At 45.4% G+C, this 23,356-nt stretch overlaps 3 protein-coding genes and 1 long non-coding RNA gene across 16 annotated transcripts in view; 3 read left to right on the forward strand and 1 right to left on the reverse strand.

Moving 5' to 3' along the window:
• The window catches only part of CLIP1 (CAP-Gly domain containing linker protein 1), a 73,612-nt gene extending 72,736 nt beyond the window's left edge, over positions 1–876 (forward strand). For all 10 annotated transcript variants that reach the window (XM_052797898.1, XM_052797899.1, XM_052797907.1 and 7 more), the window contains one exon: positions 425–876. In XM_052797898.1, coding sequence (XP_052653858.1) covers positions 425–647 — 223 coding nt within the window. In that variant the 3' untranslated portion in view covers positions 648–876. The remainder of the gene's footprint in view (positions 1–424) is intronic.
• Positions 1–15,359, reverse strand: part of LOC128146487 (uncharacterized) — a 28,323-nt gene extending 12,964 nt beyond the window's left edge. Inside the window, exon 1 of the long non-coding RNA XR_008236779.1 lies at positions 15,276–15,359. This is a non-coding gene — a long non-coding RNA (uncharacterized LOC128146487). The remainder of the gene's footprint in view (positions 1–15,275) is intronic.
• Positions 1,764–12,077, forward strand: VPS33A (VPS33A core subunit of CORVET and HOPS complexes). 4 transcript variants are annotated; one of them, XR_008236777.1, is made up of 13 exons: positions 1,764–1,901; positions 1,989–2,054; positions 2,155–2,282; positions 2,826–3,015; positions 3,827–3,943; positions 4,656–4,830; positions 5,551–5,744; positions 7,520–7,646; positions 7,828–7,895; positions 8,482–8,619; positions 9,012–9,149; positions 9,258–9,473; positions 10,041–12,077. XR_008236777.1 is itself a non-coding variant. In XM_052797908.1 (13 exons), the coding sequence occupies exons 1-13, from the start codon at positions 1,800–1,802 to the stop codon at positions 10,232–10,234; spliced, it is 1,806 nt and encodes a 601-aa protein (XP_052653868.1). In that variant the 5' UTR covers positions 1,764–1,799; the 3' UTR covers positions 10,235–12,077. The 4 variants fall into 4 exon arrangements, 2 of the variants coding, with proteins under 2 accessions (XP_052653868.1, XP_052653869.1); XM_052797908.1 differs by having other exon boundaries at positions 9,305–9,473; XR_008236778.1 differs by lacking the exon at positions 10,041–12,077 and having other exon boundaries at positions 8,992–9,149; positions 9,305–9,463.
• A 1,433-nt stretch (positions 15,360–16,792) lies between the features above and the next one.
• On the forward strand, positions 16,793–21,133 carry DIABLO (diablo IAP-binding mitochondrial protein). Its single transcript, XM_052797910.1, has 6 exons — positions 16,793–16,904; positions 17,775–17,895; positions 18,253–18,384; positions 19,111–19,221; positions 19,377–19,473; positions 20,482–21,133. The coding sequence occupies exons 1-6, from the start codon at positions 16,858–16,860 to the stop codon at positions 20,694–20,696; spliced, it is 723 nt and encodes a 240-aa protein (XP_052653870.1). The 5' UTR covers positions 16,793–16,857; the 3' UTR covers positions 20,697–21,133.
• Positions 21,134–23,356: the final 2,223 nt, after the last annotated feature.

Below are 23,356 nucleotides of genomic sequence, written 5' to 3' on the forward strand. Positions count from 1 at the left end.
AGTCTTTGCTCTCAAGAGGCTGGCTGGTAGCTGCATCGCGATGGGGAGATCCAGTCCAGAGAAATAGAACTAAAACCTGTTTGATAAGTTGTGACTTCAGATCTCTTCTCTAAAGAGAAAAGAGAAACGAGTTTCCATGTGTTTCTTTTTTAAATAATGTCTGTATTTGTACAAATATTTACACAACAGAGCAGTTTGTTTAGTAAATATTACAGTGTAAGGGATTATGGGGGTACTGCAAGGTAGTCGAGATGTCAGAAGATCTTCAGAAGGGGTTTTGTAATTTTTTTGTTGTTGACCACCGTAGTGTTTCTTGAGTCTCAATAATTACGGGACAGCTTATCACGCAGGGCAGGGAAGCAGGGCTTTCTCCTTTATGGAGGAGAAGTACCCTGCTTGACTTGGGCTGGTGCTGATCTTGCAGTGAGGAAGAAAGCTTGTCAAAGAAGAAACCTCGTCTCTTCTGCGATATCTGCGGCTGCTTTGATCTCCACGACACTGAAGACTGTCCGACTCAGGCACAGATGCTGGAGGAGCCACCCCACTCAGCTTACCATGGCAGCAGGAGAGAAGAACGCCCCTATTGCGATACCTGCGAGATGTTCGGGCACTGGACGGCTGACTGCAATGACGATGAGACCTTCTAATGCAACACGTGGCCGGGAGGATGGACTGTCTGTGCACCCGAATTGGATGATTTATACCACCAGCATTTGTGTGTGCTGAATGTCAGGAAAAGGGACAGCGTTTCTTGACTCCCTCTCTCTAATTCACCTTGCCCATTCACTCCAGAATCAGTAAATTGATAAATATTTTGCTCTTCCACTAATAAATACCCTATCTCCCTTTAATAAACTTAAGTGAAATATAAATGAATGATTTAACAAATGACTTTATGCTATTTCTTCCCAGGTTCTGGGTCTGTCCCCACTCTTAACAAGAAATGCCCCCGTGCTGTGGCATCTGTTGATGGGAAAAGCTATATAGGAACGAAGCACTAGAGTTATATTAAAGCTTATTTAAATACCTTAAAATTATGCTGTTAATTTTCATATTTGCACTAAACCATTTTAAGGCTGAATTTGTACATTTAGATTTTTAAGCTTTTTTTGACACTGGACTGGGTTGAGAAATATTTCATCTTTATTTTCATTTACTCATTTGATTGTGATATTGCTCAGTGAACGTGAGCTCTGGGTTGCAGTTTGACAACAGTGTGAAACATGAAACCTTGAAGCAGGTAAGAAACGGAGCTGCTGTGGGGGTTTTTTAGAAATCCATCTGCTGTGCACACCTAAGTTTGTGGGACATCCTTTTTTTTGTTTTGCATTCTTTCAGCTTCTATATAGTGTGTGTGGTGTGTGTGTGTATATATGCATATATATATTAAAGTTATATTTTGGAAAAAAAGAAAAAAGTGTTTTCTTTTCTACCTTTCCCTTCCGTTAGGACTATCGCGGGCTCTGTGTGGGGACAAACATCCCCTGTGGCTGCACTGTCAGTAAACAGAAAGAAAAAGGTTATAGCACCGTTGTGGGTTGTTTTTACTGAGGCTTTACGCGAGCCCTCCCGCAGCATGCGTTCGGTAGCGGGCGACGGACGTTGCTGACCTCAACAAACCGGTGGAGGACGGAGAATGTGGTGCGAAAGAGCGGGGCTTTGGTGCCGGCGCAGTTGGCGTGGCGCCCGCCAGGGGGCGCCGTACCGCCGGGCCTGGCCCCGCCTCGGCCGTCACGTGGCGGGCGCCAGCTCACCGCCGGCGTCACGTGAGCAGGGGCGGCGGCGGCGGCGGGAGGGCGATGGCGGCTCACCTGAGCTCGGGGCGCGTCAACCTGACGGCGTTGCGCGAGGCGGGGCGCCGGGAGCTCCGCGAGTTCCTCGACAAGTGCGCGGGCTCCAAGGTGAGCGGGGGGCGGGGGAGGGGGAGGTCAGCTCGCCCGCCCGCCCGGCGGGGCGCCCGGGCCTGACGCCTTCGTCCCGTCCCGCAGGCGATCGTCTGGGACGAGTACCTGACCGGGCCCTTCGGGCTGATCGCGCAGTACTCGCTCCTGAAGGTAAGCGCGGCGGCGGCGGCGGGGCGGTGGCGGTCCCTCAGCTGCCGGGCCTCGTCACCGGAGCTCCCCGCAGTTGGCTAACGCCCTTGCCTCTGCCTAGGAGCATGAGGTGGAAAAGATGTTCACGCTCAAGCCGGGCCGCCTGCCTCAGGCTGACGTCAAGAACATCATCTTCTTCGTCAGGCCCAAGCTAGAGCTGATGGACATCATTACGGACAACGTGCTCAGGTAGAGCCGGTGCTGGCGGCGGCTGCGAGGGGTCCCCCCGGGGTTCTTTTCTTGGGCGCCGGCCGAAGGAGGGGACAGGTTTGGCCTGGAAGTGCCGTGTGGTTCCCCGAAACGGGGAACAGCCTGCGGACACCGGAACCGCCACGCAGGCGCTCTGGGGGCTCGGGTCGGGGTGCGAGACACCCTGGGAAGGCAGCGAGGCGGGGGTTCACTTTGGCTGGCAATGCAGAGGGTGCGTTCCTCGTTAAGAGGATGTACGTCCCTTCTAATTAGCTGGAACGAGTCATGCTTTGGTTGACCCTCCTTTTGAGAACCGTAGGAAAACCAAGTCACCGTGCCCTGGTTTCAGACCTGTGGCAGCGGATGCCTACGGCTGGATAAAAAAATATTCTGAAGTGCAAAGCCGGGAATGGAAGGTGGTAACAATAACCAAATGCGGCATTCCTATTTCCTTTGAATTCAGTGCCCCCAGCCCGCGGTCTGTGCTGGCTGCCTGCGCAGCTGAGTTACCGTTTGCTGTGCTCCTGCCTGTGACTCTTCCAGGGAAGACAGAGGCCGCTCTCCCCAGAGGGACTTCCACATCCTCTTCGTGCCGCGCCGCAGCCTGCTCTGCGAGCAGTGGCTGAAGGAGCAGGGCGTGCTGGGGTCCTTCATCCACAGAGAGCAGTACAGCCTGGACTTGATACCCTTCGACGGAGACCTGCTCTCCATGGAGTCTGAGAGCGCGTTCAAGGTAAGCACTCCTCTCGACTTTGAGGAAAGACGCCATGTGTTTTTGTGTTGGCTGTTGGGCTTTGGTACAGGGGCTCGCTTGCTCTCGGAGGGTTTCTCGGTCACCCACAGAGCAGGGAAGGGCCTTGCAGAGCACATGTGGCTTGATCCCGAGAGCCGAACTGAGCCCGAACTGCTCTGTGTGTTTTCTGACTAAACACTGAAGGAACAATCAGTACACCAGGCTGCACCCCATTTCCTCTAGCTTTAACTGCTGGCATTATTTTCACAAATTCATTCATGAGGCTTAAAATACTTAGTTGTTACAAAGAGCCAGCACAGTTTGTGTCAATACATAGAGCTACGCACAGTGGTTAATACTGCACGCTGTCACCTACCAGCTGTGTATCCTGTTTTCTCAGAATGCTGCGTCTGGGGACAGAAAGGTTTGAGAGTTTCTTTGGCCATCTCTGCCTTGTTAAATGTAGCCCAGAGGACGCGTCAGGGCTTGCAGCTGCTTGTCAGCAGCCAGGATGAGGTGGTGTGTGCTCACATTGGCCTCATTAGAGGGAGAGGCTCTTTGCAGTCACTTTCTGGCTCTTCCTCCTCTCCATCAAACTGGGAGTAGCATGTGGGGTTCAGAAATATTACAGTGTCTGGTTTGATCAAATGATTCTATGTAGTAACAGCAGAGATAAGGTCCACATTTGCCAATAACCATAGTTTTTCCCCAGCCTGTGTCACCTCTTAACTGTTCACATGGACCACATTCTGCTGTGGAAGCAGCTGTGTCGGATCGACACCTTCCATCGGGAACCCTTCTTGTTGTTTAGGAATGTTACCTGGAGAGCGACCAGACAAGTCTGTACCATGCGGCAAAGGGGCTGATGACACTGCAGGCTCTCTACGGAACCATCCCGCAGATTTTTGGGAAGGGCGAGTGTGCCCGGGTAAGGCAAATGTTGCTGCTAAAAAAATGTGTCTTGTTCTTTGGAACTGCCTTAAGGAGTGTTTGGTTAAATGCACCCGTGGGTTTTTTTTAATCCAGCCACAGACCCTTCTTATCATACTGGAATTTCAGGATCATGGCCATCAGGTCTTTTTCATCTCTGGCCAAAAGAACAATCTTTGCTATTCCATAAGTCTTCCTGTCAGGATGATTTATCTAATTTTGTATGCTTTTTGCTCAAAGGTGCACTGCCTTCATGTTTTCAGCAGTTCTTTTATCTGTAGAGTTTTAACGCTTAGCCATTCTGTCGGTATCAGAAGCGCTGAATGAAGTGGGAAATGTGTAACCTACTGTTCATGCCTTAGCTTTTTCAGCTCTCCCTATAACTCACTTGCCCTTTTTTCTTCTCTCTGATCAATCTATGGTTTATTTGGTACCTTTTGTAATGAGGGAGTGGCTTGAGATGAACCCAGTGTTTCAGTCACAGTCGCTGTCTTGCTAAGCTGCGGAAAGCAGCAGAGAAGGACTTTTTTTTTTTCTTTTTTTGGTCTTGTCCTGCCCCCATCTGTCACCCAGTTTGTACTTCTTGCCATTCTCTTCCTTTACACAGGGCTGTGCCCCATACTTGCATGAGCATGTGTTTGTAGGGCCTAGGAGTCCAATCCATCTGTTGTGGCCTGCGCCATAACGAGACCAACATGATGTATTTTCAGCACGTAGCTAATATGATGATCAGGATGAAGCGCGAGTTCCCTGGAAGCCAGAACTCGATATTTCCCGTCTTTGATACCCTCTTGTTGCTGGACCGCAATGTCGATCTGCTGACGCCATTAGCTACACAGTTGACGTATGAAGGGCTGATAGACGAAATCTACGGAATTCAGAACAGTGAGTACTGCTGGGTAAGGGGGAGGTCTCCGGCGTGCTGGTGCAGGTTGCGGTGTGTCAGGTGGGTTTCTGCTTCACTAAATAACTGTGATGTGGGAGCAGCTCACCTGATCTTAGTGTGGGGATGGTTCAGTCCCAAGCTAGAGCCCATCGAGATCAGCTCTCGCTCTCTTTTTGCCTAGGAAGGGTAGCTGAGTACAGTGCATGGTTATTGAACGGGCATATTTTGGATGTTGGCTGGGTGCAGATGCAGTGACACAGAACACGTAGTGTTGGAGTAGAAATGTTAGCGTATGCCTTCACCCTCCAGCCTGGCTGGCTTATGTGCCACACTGAGGAGACAGGAACGGTTTGTGAAAGGCTATTCAGAGCGCTCTCCTGCTCTTCAGGCAGTAGTAAGGAACACTCCAGAGAGGCATTTATGGGTTTTAATCCCTCCTGCTGTACTGAAGGCTGGCTGGAAGGCTGCCTCCAAACTTTTTTGAAAGTGGGGTAGCTAGCACTTGGGTTCTGATTGCGTATGTTTGTATAGGTCTCTGGGTGAGTACAGGGAGACCCTCCTTAATTAACACATATACACTGAGTCGTCTGGGCGTTTATATTAGCTTTGCTGCTCAGAACTGTTTCCAGTTCAGGGGATGTGTTTCCACAGCCTGCTTGTCTTAACTTCTGGTGGTGAAGTTCCAGTGCTTATTAGCGTTATTTCTCTGCATTTGGTAGCTTATGTGAAACTGCCTCCTGAGAAGTTTGCCCCGAAGAAGCAGGGTGAAGGTGGAAAAGATCTCCCCACAGAACCCAAGAAGCTCCAGCTGAACTCTGCTGAAGAGCTGTATGCTGAAATCCGAGACAAGAACTTCAATGCTGTGGGGTCAGTGCTGAGCAAGAAAGCCAAGATCATCTCAGCAGCCTTTGAGGTGAGGCCTGCGTCCGACTGTGCATCCCTCGGGCATTCTTGTCATCAGATAAGTCTCAGTCTGCGTTCAGCAGGGCCAGGGCTGTGACTGGCAGCTTGAGCTGTTGCCATGGAGTAATCCCCCAGCCAGAGAAAAAATAGGTAGTCTTCAGAATCCCCTCCAGTCTCTTCCCCTGCCCTGGGATGAGATCAGCTCCACTTTGTTCTGACTAGGTGTTGGTCAAATCTCCTCTTAAGAATCCTGTAGTAATGCAGATCCTCTCTTCTCTTCTCCCCACACCTCTGTTCTGGGGCTTTTCCTATCCTCACTGTTAAAAGCTTGTCTCAGAGCTAGCCTAAACCACATTTCTGCTGTGTGAGCCCATAGTTTCCATCGTAGGAGCAGCTTTCTTCAGTCTGCAGAACAGTCAGGTGCTGCTTCCCTCTGCAAGAGGCCAAAGGTTAATTTTAGCATACTGATCAATTCCACTTGGTTGCTGTTGTTGCCTTTTAACTGAAAGGTCCTTTTCCCTTTGTATTCATTGAGAAAAGTTTTAAGAAATAAAACTCTAGAATGTACCTTCATAGAGTATTATGGCTGGCATAAAAAACAATAGGAATGTGAAAAAGACAGTTGTCTTACAGGAGATTTGACCTGTAAATTCGTGCTCACGTGTCACCTTAGACAACGCTGGAGAGTGCTGTGGGGTGTGTTTGTGGTTTTGTTTGAAAACATCCTGTTGATGATTCATAAAAAACTTGAGATCTGATATCTCTGCTTTCAGACTTCATGGTAATTCTCGAGAGAACTTGTTATGCTGTTTGATTGTATTTCCTTGAGATTATTTTCTTTGCCTCTTCACTTCTGCCACATTTAAGAGGAGGTAGCAGTAACTTAACTGAAATACTGTGTGCTCAGCCTCATCTCCTAGTAAACGTCTATTACCGCAATATTAGTGCGGAAGGTGCTAAAGATGGATTATTCATACTGCTAGTTAAAAAAAAAAAGAAGTTTAAGAAATTGTCAGAGGTAATAGGTGATAATGAAACAGTAGCATATTGGCAGCAGAGGACTTCTTAAATTGCAGGCTTCATTATTATCGCTCTCCTGCCTGCACTTGCCCATTTAAATCCTTCACATATGAGTCAAATTATTACTATTTTTATTCCAAGTTGCAGCAAAAGGCAAGTAGCCCAAATGAAATACAGACCTCTGGACTGCTCTGAGAGCCGAAGTCTGCATTGTGCTTTATAAGATCCTTGCTCAAAACCTGGGCCATTGTTACAGCCAGGTACAGTGAATGGCAGGCTTCCACTCACGAGGGACACAGACCCCGCCAACCCAGTTCCTCAGCACCTTTCACTACTGCTTTGAGGGGGAATGTCCCCCATCTCTGACTGCATTTGCCTAGAGCTCCATGTTTACTGGCAGCTAGCAAAGTAATTCATCTTTGCATGAAAAAGGTAGTTTTGCTGGTAGAGAAACTGAGGAGTAAATAGTGATGGCTGAAGTCAGACAAAGGTGGAGAAAAGTGATTGGCAACACTGGTATAATGGAGAAAACCAGTCTAGTGATCCTGTTGTATCATGTCCTGCCTCTTCTAATGATCAGAGTGCTGTTACAGGTAATGCTGTGACTTTAGTATAAGCATGTAAAGTCTTTTGTCTAAAAGGTTGCGTATCTCTAACAGTATCTGCTGTTGCAGTGAGTGCAGTAAAAACCTTTTTCATGACAAACTCATCTAGTTGGTGTTATTAATCTGAACAAGACCTAACCTAAGCAACGGAATTCTTTAGGAAAGACACCACGCAAAAACCGTTGGAGAGATTAAGCAGTTTGTCTCACAGTTGCCACACATGCAGGCAGCAAGAAGTTCCCTAGCAAACCACACCTCCATAGCAGAACTCATCAAAGACATCACCAGTGAGTATTTGTTGAACAGTCTGACTAATTTAAATATAGCGAGATGCAAGACAACTTGATGGACATCATCCAGCTTGGCAAAAATTGGTTTTGCTCCATCAAGTGCATCTCTGCTGAAATGTTAAATGTAGAAAATAAGTTGTCACTTGCTATTGTATTGATTTTCATTCTTTTCCCAAAGCATCTGAAGATTTCTTTGATAATTTAACAGTGGAACAAGAGTTCATGTCTGGAATAGACACAGACAAGGTAAGACAATTAGTGACTCCTGTCTTGGAAAAAAACCCAAGGTATTTCTCTGGGGTTTTTTCCCTTTGCGTTTTTTGAGAGAGGAAACATCTGGTTTAGATGATGTCTGTCTCCTTCCAGTGTCAAGGTTGTGAGCTCTCATGTGTGTCTCCTTGCACATGTGCAGTTTTTTCCAAGTGACATGCATCACTGAATGTACTTGGAGACGGTGCTTACTGTGTGCTTTGCTGGGCTCCCATCACCTACCATTGCCTGTAATGCAGATATATACAGCTGGGGTGCTTTGACTTGTACAGGGGCATTATGTGCTGTGAGGGATCAGTGAAAGATTGAAGACCATTAATCAGAATATTTTCAGTGCATCAAAGTCTAGCTATTGACTGTGGAATTGACATACTTTAGAAAGACACTAGGTGGAACCACTGCTGGATCACTGTTTTACAGATGGTCTTGAGCTGCCTGGAGAGCAGCTGCACCCACTTTTTTGCTGTTTTGGAGATACTAGACAAAACTAGATCTTTGTTTCCAGGTCTTCTAGATACTTTAACAGGTCTTTAAATAATGGCTTATGTAATTTTTTTAATAGGTTAACAATTATATTGAAGACTGCATAGCTCAAAAACATCCATTAATCAAGATCTTGCGTCTCGTTTGCTTGCAATCTGTATGCAATAGTGGACTGAAGCAGAAGGTTCTGGACCATTACAAAAGAGAGATTCTCCAGGTTGGGCTGTAACTTTTGGATTGATAAATTTCTGAGAAAATCCACATCAAGGCCTCAGCTCTACAACGCTTGCATTCTAGACAGATGCATCTTATACATGGGTAGTGTTGACTTCCAGTGTGTACAGGTGGAGGGCTGAGGCTTCTCTTTGGGCTGATGGCAGTGACTCAGGAGGTGCTTATATGTGTTTTCCAACGTGTAGATACAGAGAGATTTATATCATTGCACTTTTTACTATTATGGTTTAAACACTGTAAATGGGATACACTCTAGAGAGATCTTAACCAAAAAACTTTTTTAAACTAACATCTTTGCCTTTTGTCTTTTTTTTTTTTAACACTCTGGTCATGGATTATTGACATGGTATTAAAGGTGAATTCTTCATATTGCAGACTTACGGCTATGAACATATATTGACCTTAAACAATTTAGAAAAGGCTGGACTCCTGAAACCTCAGACAAGTGGTAGGAATAACTACCCAACGATCAGGAAAACCCTGCGCTTATGGATGGATGATGTTAATGAACAGGTAAACAGGCACCTCAGCAGTAAACATTACATCTAACAATACAGAATGAGGTGCAGCAGGAACACCGTCATCTTTTTCTTTAATTATTTCTATGGTGCTGTTTTGCAGCATGAAGTAGCACGCACCTGCTGCTCACACTGTGCTCTCTCCTGCAGAACCCCAATGATATCTCCTACGTGTACAGTGGCTACGCTCCGCTGAGTGTACGCCTGGCACAGCTACTGGCTCGGCCAGGGTGGCGGAGCATAGAGGAGGTTTTAAAGATGCTGCCGGGTCCCCATTTTGAGGAGAGGCAGCAGTTACCTACTGGCCTTCAGAAAAAGCGTAAGTTTTGATTTGTTTTCCCATTTTTTAAAGGGGGGTGCATTTCTGTTAGGCTGGAATAAGGCAAACTGAAATCAGGGCTGGCAGAGTCCAGGCATCTATCTCATCTCCCTGTCCCACTACAGTATTACATCTAACCCATTTTTGACAGATAGCTTTCTGGCCTCTTTAAAATGTCCAGTCACATATTCAGCCTGCTATTAATGCACAGCACCATGTGTACTGAGAGCTGTACATTCGTTAACTTCTCATCAGAGTACTAAGATAAACCCTAACCTTACATTGGGATTTTAATAAGTAACATTACTTTACAAAGAAGGTCAGCATCAGTCTCCTAGTATTAAACCTGGGCAGGCAGAAGCACATCCTGTAAAGAGACTCCAGAGCTGGGAGTAAGTAGAGTCTGCATTTCTGGGCCCCAGTCTAGTATTCTGCCCAATAGGTTTCTCCTCTAATTCAGCTGCTATCTTTATTCTAGTTTCAGGTCATCTTGAGTTTGACTGATGGACAGGAGATGTAAAAAAAACCCAAACTTAAGACAACCTGTAAATTTCTCTGAATACACAGGTCAACACGGTGAGAACCGAGTCACTCTGGTGTTCTTCCTGGGAGGTGTAACATATGCAGAAATTGCTGCACTGAGATTTCTGTCCCAAATGGAAGATGGAGGCACAGAGTACGTCATTGCCACTACAAAACTGATCAATGGAACAAGTTGGATCAAATCCTTGATGGAAAAACTGGAGCCTGCCCCTTTCTAGAGTCTGTGGCGAGAGACAGTAAAAGTGAGAAGCCCTGTGTGATGCAGGCACGTCAGCTTCTGGTCTTCTGGCATGGATGCTTGAACGTCAGAGAAACATGACAGTTTTCCTGAGACCAGCTCATGATGTGGTTACCCTCACCCCTCTCTGCACTTGCGTTCCTACTGTTTGTGGAAGTTCCTAGTAAAGGCACTAACAATGAAACAAACAACGGGAGAAAGAGAGATTCCTGCTCGTGGTCTGAATTGGCAAACAAGCATTGGGGGAGCAGGGATTTGCCCTGATCCTTCTATTTGGCAAATTGCTTCTTTTTGTTCCTTCAGTTTAATTTTAGTGGGAGATGCGATTACTTCTTTTTACCTTCCTAAGGTGCTGAGGAGGCAGGATGTTTTCTGTTCCTGATTTCATACCAATATTCCCAGTCTGTCTTTCTCTCTCTGGTGCCTGATCTATTCCATCGATGCACTGGATCTGTTTCTGTCAGAGATCTGTACTCAGCTGTACCTAGGGTTCAGTTTCCCGCTCATCTTTCTGATGAAGCCAGGGAACTTGTGGTTCCCCCAGCTTCAGCACATTCCTGTCAACAGGCAGCAGCAAGGGCCAGGCCACAATAGCTAAGTTTTCTCACATCCTTGGAAGCTGATTGTACAATGGAAAAAGAACTGCTGTAAAGGGGAAACAGTAACTTTTTTACTGCATAGGTTTAGAAACTTCATGGCTCTCAGGCATCCAGAATAATGCACCTGCAGGACCTGCTTAGCCTGTGCTGTACTGTAACAAGATGTTATGGTTAGTTGCCTGTAGGACATGCTCAAGTCCACTGTCCTGCATGCTTTGGCCAAGGCATTCATTGGGTTTCCTGCAGCAACAGCTAAACCTTGAACTATCCACATCCATGTCAACAGCACTAACTACGAATACAACCAACCGCACCCAAGTTATGAGGGAGCTGCTTGAGCCTTTTACTTCAGTTGCCCTCTGAAGGGATCAGTGTGAGGTTCCTTGTTTGTGCTGGGTACACCCACCTGACTCTGGAAGGCAACTCCAGAGTATGAATGACATCAGTGTCAAGAGCTTATGTTTCAAGACACACAAACATTCCCTGCATGGGACTCAGGCCAAAAATAGGTACGTTAGTGACCCAGTAAACAGCAGGTTTAAAACAGACACTTTTTTCACCCCCTCTGTTCAGTTTATAAATTGTGGTACTTGCTTCCATGAGCTGTTGTAGAGCTCAACATTTTAAGATGGAATTTTCCATGGTCTTGGTGGCTGGGCCCTTGGTGGTATTGAGCCAGCGTGTACAAGAGGCAGCTTGTGGCTCCGGAAGACTCAGCCATGCTAATTGCTAGAGGCTGGGAAGGCAGACCAGGGGTCTTTGCTTATGCCCGTGCAGCTGCCCACTGCCAAAGCCTGTGCTGCTGCGCCTCAGCCCTTTCCCTGGTCACTGTCACTATACTCAAATGCTTCAACAGCAACCACTGGGGATTCTGTTTCACACTGCACTTCACTCTTAAAAACAACTGAAAAAAAAGCCACCCCACACCTTAAATCACTCTCTTAGCAAACATTTCTGCTCTTAGTTATCCTGCATAATGCATAATATGTCCCCCCCCAAAGGCCTTCATTTTTCCAAATTGTTACAGTTATGACTGTGGGTTTCAATGTCTTGTTTTGTTTTGTAAGAATGAGTTCTGCCAAATCAGCTCCTTCACAGAGCCCCTGTGTCTGTTTAACTCCAGCTGGCTTATTAGAGTAAAATAAAAATGTATTTGATCTTTTTTTGAAAGTGTTTGCTCACTCTCTCTCTCTGGAATACAAAAATAAATAAAATAAAACCCTGCACTGTGGTAGCTGTATCCTTCTCCCCCTGCCATAGGATAACTGAGTTACTTAAGTTGAAACTACTTTTCTAACATCTGGATGTTTTTTCTTTAAGCTTCTGCATTAATTACGTTCTGTTCTACCACTTAACATACTGCATCAGAAATATCTATGGATTTCTTGACTTTTAAAGAAAAACATATTTTTAATCATTTGAAACTTTTTACTTCAGGTGGGTAGGCAACTTGCAGACTTGTCTTACAGAAACAAAACATGCTGCAACTTTGACAATTCAAGGAGCAAATGTGGATTGCCTTGCTCTGCATTAGTTCCACAGTTCCACTGTAAAAAGTAGGTAATTTCACAGTATTTAAAAAGAAAATCGAGGTAGCTTTGGATCAAAAACTAGACATTACTGTGCAGAAAAAAACAAGAAACAATGTGATTCAGTGCAATCCTTGCAGAGTGTCCTTGGCTTGGCCTTGAGGGTCTTTGTACTATCACAATTTCCAGGTTTTTGTTTGGTTTTTTTTTTTAAATCTTAAAAATTGAACTAATTGCAAGGAAATTAATAGCACTGATTGGGCTAGTTTGTGACCTAAGCTCATGACATGTAAAAGCTACACCACAAGTGCATAAAGGAAAACACACAAAGCACCAATTCAACAGCTTGCTTACCTTTCACTTGGCCCAGCACATGTGTTTGTTGTTAGTAACACTAGAGGCAAAACTTACTTGGAAAACAGTTTATGCCGGACACTTGGTAAACTCAAATTTTAATCAACAACACTGCTGCATATTTTTCTGCAGACTGTAGCCTGCACCACCACCAAGCTAGAGCTGTGTGGACACTCAAACTAGACAAAGTTTCTGCCTGGAACTATTCAACAACAACAGCAAAAAATAAAAGCCATCTTGACGTTGATCGATTCTCTGGAGGAGCAATTACTACTTAACAGGCTTCCTGAGCAGCTTGATTATGTTCTGCTTCTGTCTAAGGCCTTGCTGACCATGCGGGTAATAATTTGATAACAAGAGAGCCTAATTAAATTAAGGGGCCATTTTCTACATCATAATATCTTTGTAGGTAAGAGATTTGATTTGCAGTACATACTCTTCCTTCTCTCTGCTGTCTGCATTTGTCTGGTTTACAAGCAAAAAAAGAAAACATTACCCAACCTCCACCCCAAAAGACTTCCACTTTTCATGTAACATTATCGGAAAGCAGTTTTGCTAAAAATAAACATACAGCTTACCTCCCTCCTCCCCCCATGCTGCAAAAGAGTTGCAGCGCTCGCTCTCTAAAAGGTAGGGATGACTTCTTAGGTGTGCAAGGGTGAAGCTAGCGAGCAGTGAACTAGTGACAGTGCAGCAAGTATTAGGCTGTCTTCAGCACTCGCTCTCTTTTGATAAAAAAAAGCCCAACTCAGCCCACACAGTTCCACCCTGTAATGTGCTGCTGCTCTGGGACGATCCCCAGCCATATGTGAGCATCCTCCTCCCCGAGTGGCCCACAGAAGCACAGGGGGCTCAGAGAATGGAGCAAGAGGCACAACAGCCTTCCAGCTAACTGCAGAATCAAAAGTGTAAGATAGCACAATGCTTTGTTAGAGCAAAAACCCTCGCATTTAAATAAATGCAGGTTTTGACATGGTAACACTAAGCCATGGTGCTTAAACTCACAAAATACTGTTGACAAAAGCATGCTGGGGAAGAGGAGCTATTTGGCATGCTCTGTACTGCCATGCTGCACAGAGCGCAAAGGCGCTATGTCATATAATAACTGGTCCTGACCACACCTAGTGCATTAGTCCTTGTGTAGGCTGCAAACACAACCTCATTACTCCTGGCTCCCGGAGGAGCAGATCAGAAGGGGATCAAACTACAGCACAAACCATTTAGAAGCCAGAAATTCAAGGGACAGCTGCAGAACAAAACTAGAGAGATACAGGAACTTTACGAAGTAGAGCCCATCATCTACCTGGGTAAGCAGTTTATTTCTTTATCAACATCTTTTTAGATAATCAGAAATCCTGTAAAGCCTATAGATAGATAGAAAACTTCAACGCCTTGAACAACTGGGAAACTGTGGCTGGTTTTAAAAATGCAATAGCTCCTATAATGTATACTTGTGCCTGAGCTTAGTATTAAATGACTGAACTCTTTAATAAGACCAAAAAGTGAACTCTTTATCACAAGAGCACTTTAAAAAAATATTCTAAGTGGCAGGATGGGAATTCAGTTTACTTTGGCTGGCTTTAGACTGTTTAGAAGATAAATAATCCTTTTAGGTTAGCTTTATCTTAAGTCTGGTTTTATATTCCCTTTATGTGCTTGACCAAGAGTGTAGATATTTTTGATCAGGCACAGTTATGATCAAAATTAACAAGAACATGTAAATTGGAGAGAATTTTTTAGATGGGTCTTCACAGCTTTAAGTCTAAGGAGCCAACAACTTTTGTGAAAGAGTTCAGATTTTATATTAAACTAACAAATGAGCAATCATTTCTAAAGTGATGTGTAAGTATGACTTTAAAATACAGCTAGATGATGAATTCTAAAGCATCTTATCCCGTGTCTCCCATTTAAAGGTTATTTTTAACATGAGATATAAATATTTGCCTGTGCAAACTTGTATTTAAGCCCCAGTTTTCGTCATTCTTAAACAAAAGGCTCAGTTTGTGCCAGTATCTCCATTAGATGCAATTATATAATTAAATATTAATGGTGGCTTCCTTGGAGGAATTGACCACTTTGATCAGAACACACTGTTGGTAATGCACCATCAGCGACCGCTCTGAACGTGAAGCTTCCTGGATGCACAGCCACTGACACAGGGGGAAAGATACCAGGAGGCAGCTGGACTCTGTAACGGCCTCTGGCCCTTACCAACATGGCAGTGTCCGCTGCCTGTGTGTCTATATTTTAATTTGCTTAGTTACCAGTCCTAATGTGGAGACTTTGATCAGATCCCAAACTCTTTCAACACTGGGCAGCTCAGCAACCCTGTACAGGACTCTGAACAAGCACACACAAGTCCAACCTGACACTAACCTTCTTAGAAGGACGGGTGGCCTTTAACCCTCCTGAACCCAGCCATTTCTCCCAACGATAGAGCCACCCCATCGGCTCTGCAGCCTCCGTGCTCGGAAAGACTCACTCTGTCCCTTTGCTTACAGACCGGGGAGGAGCACGGCAGCAGTCCCAAAGACCCTACCTGCCGCTGCGCCGGGGAGAACCATGCCGGACTCCTTCGCCGTCCATTTCCTCAAGGTGCTGAAGGAGCTGCTGGCCTTCGTGCTGTTCAGTTACACCGTGCTGGTCGGGGCGCTGCTGCTCGCCGGCTGGACGACGTACTTCTTGGTGCTTAAATGAGAGCTCCTCTTCTGCTCCTGCAGCCACGGGCTGCCCAGAGGCAACAGGCTCCACCGTGGAGCTCGTCCTGCACGTCTGCTCAGCACACAGGATTGCGGTCCCTCCCTCCTGCACCAATTCTGCAAGCGTTTTGTTTCATTACTGCCTAATCACAATCTTATTTTCATATGTAAAAAGAATAAGTATTAAAAAAAAAAGTATCTACACACATGCACTTTACCCATCTTTGTGGCAATCTTGCAGATTCTTTGTGTCTTCTAGACATTTGCCCCTGTTCCCCAAAGTATTTAAAAGCCTCCCAGCAGTTCTCCTGAGATTCCCACCCCATGCACCATCTCGAGAGCACAGCAGTCTGCCAAGCACAGCGGAGGGACGGGAGGGATGCAACACAATTCAAACATGACCAGCATCTCAAGTAAACAAGTCCTGCCTTGTCTAACTCTGCCTCATTAAAGGTGTGAAGGCAGAGATACAGAAATTACTTGTAATGGTTTTTTTTAAAGTCTTGGGAAAAGACATTTCAAATCAGCACAAGATTTCCCTCTTCCTATGGTTTTATGAGGTACACTTCACGGGGCGGGGGCATCAACACCACATTATCTACAGGCCCATTATTTGGTGCTCTCAAGCGTGCAATGCTTTTCAACAAATGCTTAAAACATGGAGTTAGCTGAAAGATGTGCCTGCGATACAGCGCTGCCTCACTGGAAGTAAACTGTGCTGAGTAAACTGAGCCTCACAGGACAGGAATTACTGCTGTAAATAAAAAGAATAGATTTAATTGATCAAGGCATTTCATGTGCAACTCTACAGAAAACCTTTGCTGGAGAAGCTAGGGATTGTCACTAGTGTGGAACTAGCCAAAAGCTAAGCAGCATCATATACTCTTGAAAAACAAAGATGAATTAAACCGGGAAGGTGGGGAGCAGAACCTGTGGCAGTCAGTCAGTGCAATCCCAGCTAACAGTTCTGCTGATGACCTGACACACAGCTGAAGGCTGTTCTCTGCTGAGCCGGGCTGGCCTGCCAGGTGTCTCTGAGCAGAGCAACACAGAGGAAGTGGCCAAGCACAGCCTGAGCTGAGACCTCCTAATGCCATTTCTGCTTCAACAGGTCCGTGATGATGTGTCCGGGGACGAGTGCTCCTACCTGAAGGGCAGAGCAGCCGCTGGGACAGCCCGGGGCGGCGGGAGCAGCGGACCCCGAAGCCGGAGGGGACGGCCGCCCACCTCAGGCTCCCGCCGCCCTCACAGCCCCGCGCGCGCCACTCCCGCCTTCCACCCAACGGCCGTCCGCCCCATGTGCGCGCCCTCTGCGCATGCGCCAGGCCGGGAACCCAACCCCGCCCGCTCCGCGACACCTCCTCCCACACACACACGCCGCGACGCGCTGACGTCACTTCCTGCGTCCCGTCCAGTCGGAATATGGCTGCTGGCAGCCGGTGGCTACGGAGTTGCTGCTCCTTCCTCAGGTACCACGGCCGGCCCCGCCGCTCCGGGTCCCGAGGGCGCGGCGGGGGCGGCGGCGGGGGCGTTTCAGTGGAGCCACGCTCGCCGTTCACCGGGGCTGGAGCGGGCCGGGCGCGGCCGACGGGGCTGAAGTCAGCTTCTCAGGTCGGTCCCCAGCCGCTTTGTTTGCCCGATATTATCAAGACAGCTGCGGCTGGGTCACAGAAAGGGCCATAACGCACCTCATCCGCCTCCAGATGCCACGGCACAGCTGGAATAGCACACACAGTAGGAGCTGTGGTACCCGTCCAGCGCTTGCCGCTGGTGGTCTGTAGTTTAAGAGTACACAGCGTAAAAGAAGGGAAACCGGCCAGTTATTTTCAGAAAATTGCTGTACAACAAAAAAATTCTCATGACTGGTGCTTCTGTTTTTCTGCTCGAGTATTTTGGTGATCCCAGGGACACTTACACAACACTGGATGTAAATAAAACTGACTACAGAAGGCCCGAAGTGTCACTGGATCGCAGCAAACTATTACCAGTCATATTGCTCAGCTGCATGTACCATATACCACTTTTCAGCTTGCTTTTTAATTTGTTCTTCAATATTATTGAATATTAGCAGTGTGTTAGTACCAGATGAGATACATTTCCTCTCTCAAAGGATTAATAATGCACTAGTTACTGTGCCTGTCTTTTTTTTCTTGCACTTAAGTAATATATAACAGAATTTAAACCAAACTTACTCATTCTCTATTACGCAGCTGCCTTACAGAAGCTTGGTAGAGACTAGGTCACATAGAACAGCTTCTAGGTGTTCTTTTCCTCTGATACCCATTTCCCACCACACACTGATTAGTTCTTGCGCTTAACTTTGTTTCTTGCATTTCCAGACAAAACTTCCCTGTTCTGGCCAATATTAGGAGACACTGCCTCCCAGGAGTGAACGGACGATGGCACCAAATGGTGGGCGTGGGGCTGGGAGTGGCCTTGTGTGCAGTTCCAGTTGTAGAGGTAATGTATCAGGAGTGAGATACATACAGCACCTGCTTGTTAGAAACAGTTTACTATTCAAAAATACTTGCTTAACATTTTACAAACTAGAACTTGCCCTCAGAATTGTATTCCTTCTTGGGGATCACAGGTGTTTAAGCTACATAGTTGTTAAGGAAGAAAAATGAGAAGGACAGTGTCTGCCTTTGATGACGCCTTGCAGAAACAGTTGCCTTGTTTTACAGTGGCAAAACAGCAGTGAGGATTAGGCTGTCCAGCCTGGTAACTAACAGTGGTGCTTTTTCTTACCGTTATTTGTTACTAATAACATCCATATGAAAGTCAGTGTAAACATCACGCAAATATCCTGTCTTTCAGAAACAGAACTCCATTTCTCTCAGTAACGATGCCTTGATTAAAAGAGCAGTTTCCTTGGTAACAGACAGTACTTCTACACTCCTCTCCCAAACAACATATGCATTGATTGAAGCAATGACAGAATATACAAAGGTAAATTGAGAGATTACATGCTTTGCTAGCAAGTCAATACTGGAAATACTAAATTATTTGGCACTAACTACACCTGTTAAACCATATTTAAAATGGACTTTGTTTTTTTATGAGTTTTAGTAAAAGAGGTTTGGGGGTTTGAAAGTGTCAGGTCCCTAGGAAACAGTGCAGCAGGGCTCACTGTTCTACTACATTGAACATGGAAGTTATTTTTAGCTTTGTTAGACTGTTGCTTTGAGCTCGAACTTAAGCCAAAATGACCCACGTCCCAGAACTGGGGCTAAAGAAACTTGGAGCAGTTATTGGATACCTGCCTCCTAAGTAAGTAGGATATGCCACCCTGTGTTCTTAGGTATTTTATTTACCTTCTGCGCCCATTTCTAGGGTCATGAACTTGAGTTTCATGAGAAGAATGGCGTGAGCCATATTTAAGTCTGAAACAACAAGATACAGTTTTAATTTTGTAAGAGAGTGCCAATTTGAGTAAAGTATTGGCATTCCAGTTTACTTCCTTATTAGTACGGCAAGTATATAAAGAGATGCTATCCACAGCACTACTGTGGGCAGACAGCAAATGCTGTCACTGCCTCCAAAACTGCAGTGAACTTGAGAACAAAGCACCTTTGGAGCCATTCAGCAATTTTCCTAATTAACACGAGTTAACACTGCAACAACATCAGAGATGTACAGATTGTCATGTAATTGTGTGAAATGATTCCTTTCCAGGCAGTTTATACACTGGTGTCTCTCTACAAGCAATACGCAAATCTTCTTGGGAAAATGAATTCAGAAGAGGTGGATGCAGTCTGGCAGGTGGTAATAGGAGCCAGAGTTGACGTAAGCAATCGTCTCCCTTCAGTCAGCAATCTGCCTCTTAAAACTCTGCTCAGAAAGTTCTTGTCTCGCTTGCTCACCTTTTCACAAAGGCACTGTTTGGAAAAGCATTCAGATACTGTTACATCTAGTTAAGTAATACTTTGTTTTCCTCCTAGATGACAACAAAACAGCAGGAGTACCTAAGGCTGGAATCCAGCTGGATGACAGCGTTACGTCTTTCAGAGATGGCAGCAGAAGCTGCGTATCAATCAGGTAGGCACAAGCAGAAATATGTAGAGTTTCTTTTCCCTAGCATTTAGGTAGTATTTATTGAATGAGAATGGAGTTGGGAGAAACACAGAATATACATTCAGTTAACATACCAATTTACAACTAGTGCCTGGTTTTTAGAGATGCTGAGAACTTACATTCTTTTATTGGCTACAGGTCTAGTAGAATTGTTTTGAGAACTAGGCCTGGAAACTTCACATGTGGTTTAGATCTAGACCAACCATGCAAAAAAATGTTTGAAGGAAGTGTTTAGTCATTTTTAAATGCGTTCACTTTTAAAAGTGTTCAAACATGGTTCTGGGAGCCACAGAAATAAGGCTACGTATGGGGTCCAGCAGGTCTTTCTAGCTGGATTAACTTGTATTAAAGAGTGAGAATATTTGCCTTTCACTCAGGAAGTATACTAATTTTGGTCTTTTCTCCCTGTATATACTCTTTCACAAAAAGCATAGAGACTTGATAGCTCTGAGATTGAGTTCTGGGCTGATTTATGGTAAATCAGCAAAGTTATTGGAGTGGAGAAGGGGAGGAAAGTGATGAATATACAGGGACACCCTAACTCTTAAGTGCCTGAAAAAGACACAGAATGTGTAGGAGCACGGGAGGAGTATGGGAGGAGAAGGGATTCTGAGTTCAGCAGTGCCACAGACATTCCCACTGCTGGTAGCTGACAGGACAAGACTGAGAGTTCCTGGCACATGATGACTGGGCTGAGCTTAGTTCTCAAACCCACTAGCACAAGCTGATCACTCCAATAAGACACTGGCTGTAACCCACTTGAGTGGGAAGAATTCAAGGGGGCAGAAAAATTTCAAAGTAGGCATATTGTTGTTTAAGGTAAATGAGCAGTAAATGCATTTAGCATTAACATAGCCCAAGAGCCATCGAAACACTTAGCAAAGCAGATGATAATTATAGACAATCGTTTCCTTAATTGAAGGTTTGCCGAGTGCTCCTCTAACCCAATATATTTAAATTATTACTTTTCAGGTGCAGACCAAGCCTCAGTGACAGCCCGCAGCCACATTCAGCTAGTGAAATCACAGGTGCAAGAAGTGCGACAGCTGTCCCAGAAAGCAGAGACCAAATTAGCTGAAGCTCAAACAGAAGAGCTCATAAAAGCTCAAGGAGAGGAATCTTCACTGCCACAGGGTATTTTAGGAAGTACAGAGGCAGGTGAGGACCCTTACCTTCGGGAGGACTGAAAAGAACTTCATTGTCACCATAGAATATGTGAGAATCAATCACAAATTGAAAGGTCCCAAACTTTTAAGTGTGGGATAGTGGGGAAACTGCTGCAATAAGCCTATGATTCCATTTTTTAACCCAAACAGGATGGCTTTACAAATCAAGTCAATTCCAAGTATCTGAAAGGCCTTGATCTTGTTTGTAATACTTTATGGATTCAATTATTTAAATGTTTAACTATGCAAATGTGAAAATTGCTATCAAGGATAGCTTGTTGTTAATTGTCTCTCTGCTGGGAGGGTCCTACTGCTTGTTTGATATGTTTGTGAGAGCTCTCTAACTTGGAGACTAACTAGGTTATCAGCCAAAGAATTGTAGTTAAAAGTCATTATTTTTAACCTGTGAAGTAAATGACGTCTGTTAAGAGATACCTTTATTAAACTGTGCAAAAGCATCTGTTGTGGGTGTGCCCATTTGGATAAGAGATTAAGCACTGTTTTCTATTCAAACTTAAAAGTTTGTAATAGAGCTGAGTCTGACAGCTGCATCAAATTACACTTAATTACAATCAGGGGAAACATTTGCTGTAGAGCTGAAAACTTCTATGGAGTTACCCAGGCTGCTCTTAGTGAAGTTTTGCAGTTCAGTACAGCAGCCTCTTTGACCCAAGAGTCAGTGCTTCTAAGGCATCTGCCTTCCCCAGGAAGCAAAGGGAGATTTGATTTTCAAGATACTGTGGTTATAAACAAAGTCATTGTGGCAACTGCTGCATACTTATTTACACAGCAGTGAGCAAAAGCAAGTTTTACATATTTGAATGCTTTCCAGCACAAGTTTCAGGAAGGCAATCTTAAGTCTGTCTTTTTGCAAGCCTAATGTTTCACTGCAGGCTTCAAAACCACAGGTGTCTTTCACTGTGTTTACTTTCTAACTTGACAGCTTAATGTGAAATTTGCAATATTAACTGTATAGACAATGTAAACAAGCTGAGACTGCTTTGTAGAATAGCATCCGCTAGAACTTTATCACTGCTGATTTGAGTCAGTTAATCCCTATTCATCAGGTTTTGTAAAACACACATTAATCATAGGTTTTTCACCACAAATTAGCATCTGATGCACTACATCTGTGTCAAGGTTGCTCTTACTAAATTGAGTTGTGGTTGACTAGGGATTTTTTCAGCTGTACCATAAGCCTTTCTGCCTGTGTCTCATTTTGCCTGCCTTTTGAACAAATGCCATCTCAGCTGCACAGCACTGTACATTTATAGATTAAATAGTAAGGAATTAACAAACCACCTTTCCTTGCTCCTGATCCTCACTGGGTGCTGCTGTATCCAAGGAGGATGGCACAGTCCAGAATTCAAGCTCACAGGAAGATGCCAGGGTCTGCTGTGCCTGTAGTCAGGAGGTGCTAACCACAGCTTTGGGCTGGAGCATGAGCAAAAAAACCCACTATCATGAGAGGATTATTTGCAGCAGTGGCACAACCATGCCCCTCAAGAGCCAAATGCAACTTCAGGTCAGCCTCTAACCACAACTGCTCTAATTTGTTACATGCTCCAGTGTAAGGATGTCTGCCAAGCCACTGACCCAAATGCACATACAGGTTGTGTTCCTTTCAGGATGCCACAATAACCCTACTCTGATGCTTGCATGGCAGAGATGTGGCTTATGACAGATGAACACTGCTACAGGAGTCTGCAAAGCAACTCAGTCTTCCCCTTTCAGGGCCTTCTCCAGCCCCCTTGCTGCCCCACTTCTTGTTTCACTGTACACCCTGCTCTTACTTCCCAAGACGCAGGCAGTACCCACACACATCTAAACTTCAGACATGACAGGAATAAAGTAGTCAGTTCAGTCGAGTCAAAATGGGAGCGAGGAGCATGAGTGGCATATTGTCTCCAAAACAGGGTGGAAAAGAGCCTGACACCTTGATTAGGAAGTGACACTTGCCTATCAAGGGTTAGCCCATACACCTAAGCCCACAACAGACATGACATCATGCTCTACATTATGTTACTGAGTTTGCATTTGGAATCATCTAGTGGATCAGAAAAATGCTGCCACAGCAGTTCACGGGGTACCATGGTACCCGCTCTGTCCAGTCTCTTCTCTGGAACAACCAGCAGTGCCCAGAAACTAGGTTTTGCTGCTGATACTCAGCCTTGTTTACAAAGCCAACATATCTGAAACTATATGCAGACCATTTCTCAGGTATAGCTAATACAGCTAATTAATCCCTGTTAGGGCTGCAGTGAGATGATGCAGCAGCAGCTTGTGCAAGACCACACTGAGGATGGACACACACACAGGCTCACCCCTTGCAAGAGCCCTTTTTTCAGACAAACGCCTACTTGCATCTGCCACAGAAACAGCTCACGTGAGAGTGGCAACTCCCTCCGTAAGAGTCTGGGTCACGCCATAGTGCTAAGCTAGAACTACACCAGGTGCTTTAGAAAGCTAAGGCAGCAAGTACTGCCAGGAGTCCGTCAGCCTGAGGGCGTACAGCACTGCACCAGCCCACTGGAAGGCAGGGCAGCCAGCCTGCCCCAAGAGCGTGTCACACCTCTGGTGTCAGGATGTCCTTTGTCTCTCTATCTGTAGTACAAGTAAGGACCTCCTGGAAGCATTTCCCGGGCACCTCTGAAAGCTCCAGCTCACATCTGGTGGGTGGT

This window comes from Harpia harpyja, chromosome 9 (genome assembly GCF_026419915.1).
Source record: "Harpia harpyja isolate bHarHar1 chromosome 9, bHarHar1 primary haplotype, whole genome shotgun sequence".
Taxonomy (NCBI): Eukaryota; Metazoa; Chordata; class Aves; order Accipitriformes; family Accipitridae; genus Harpia; species Harpia harpyja.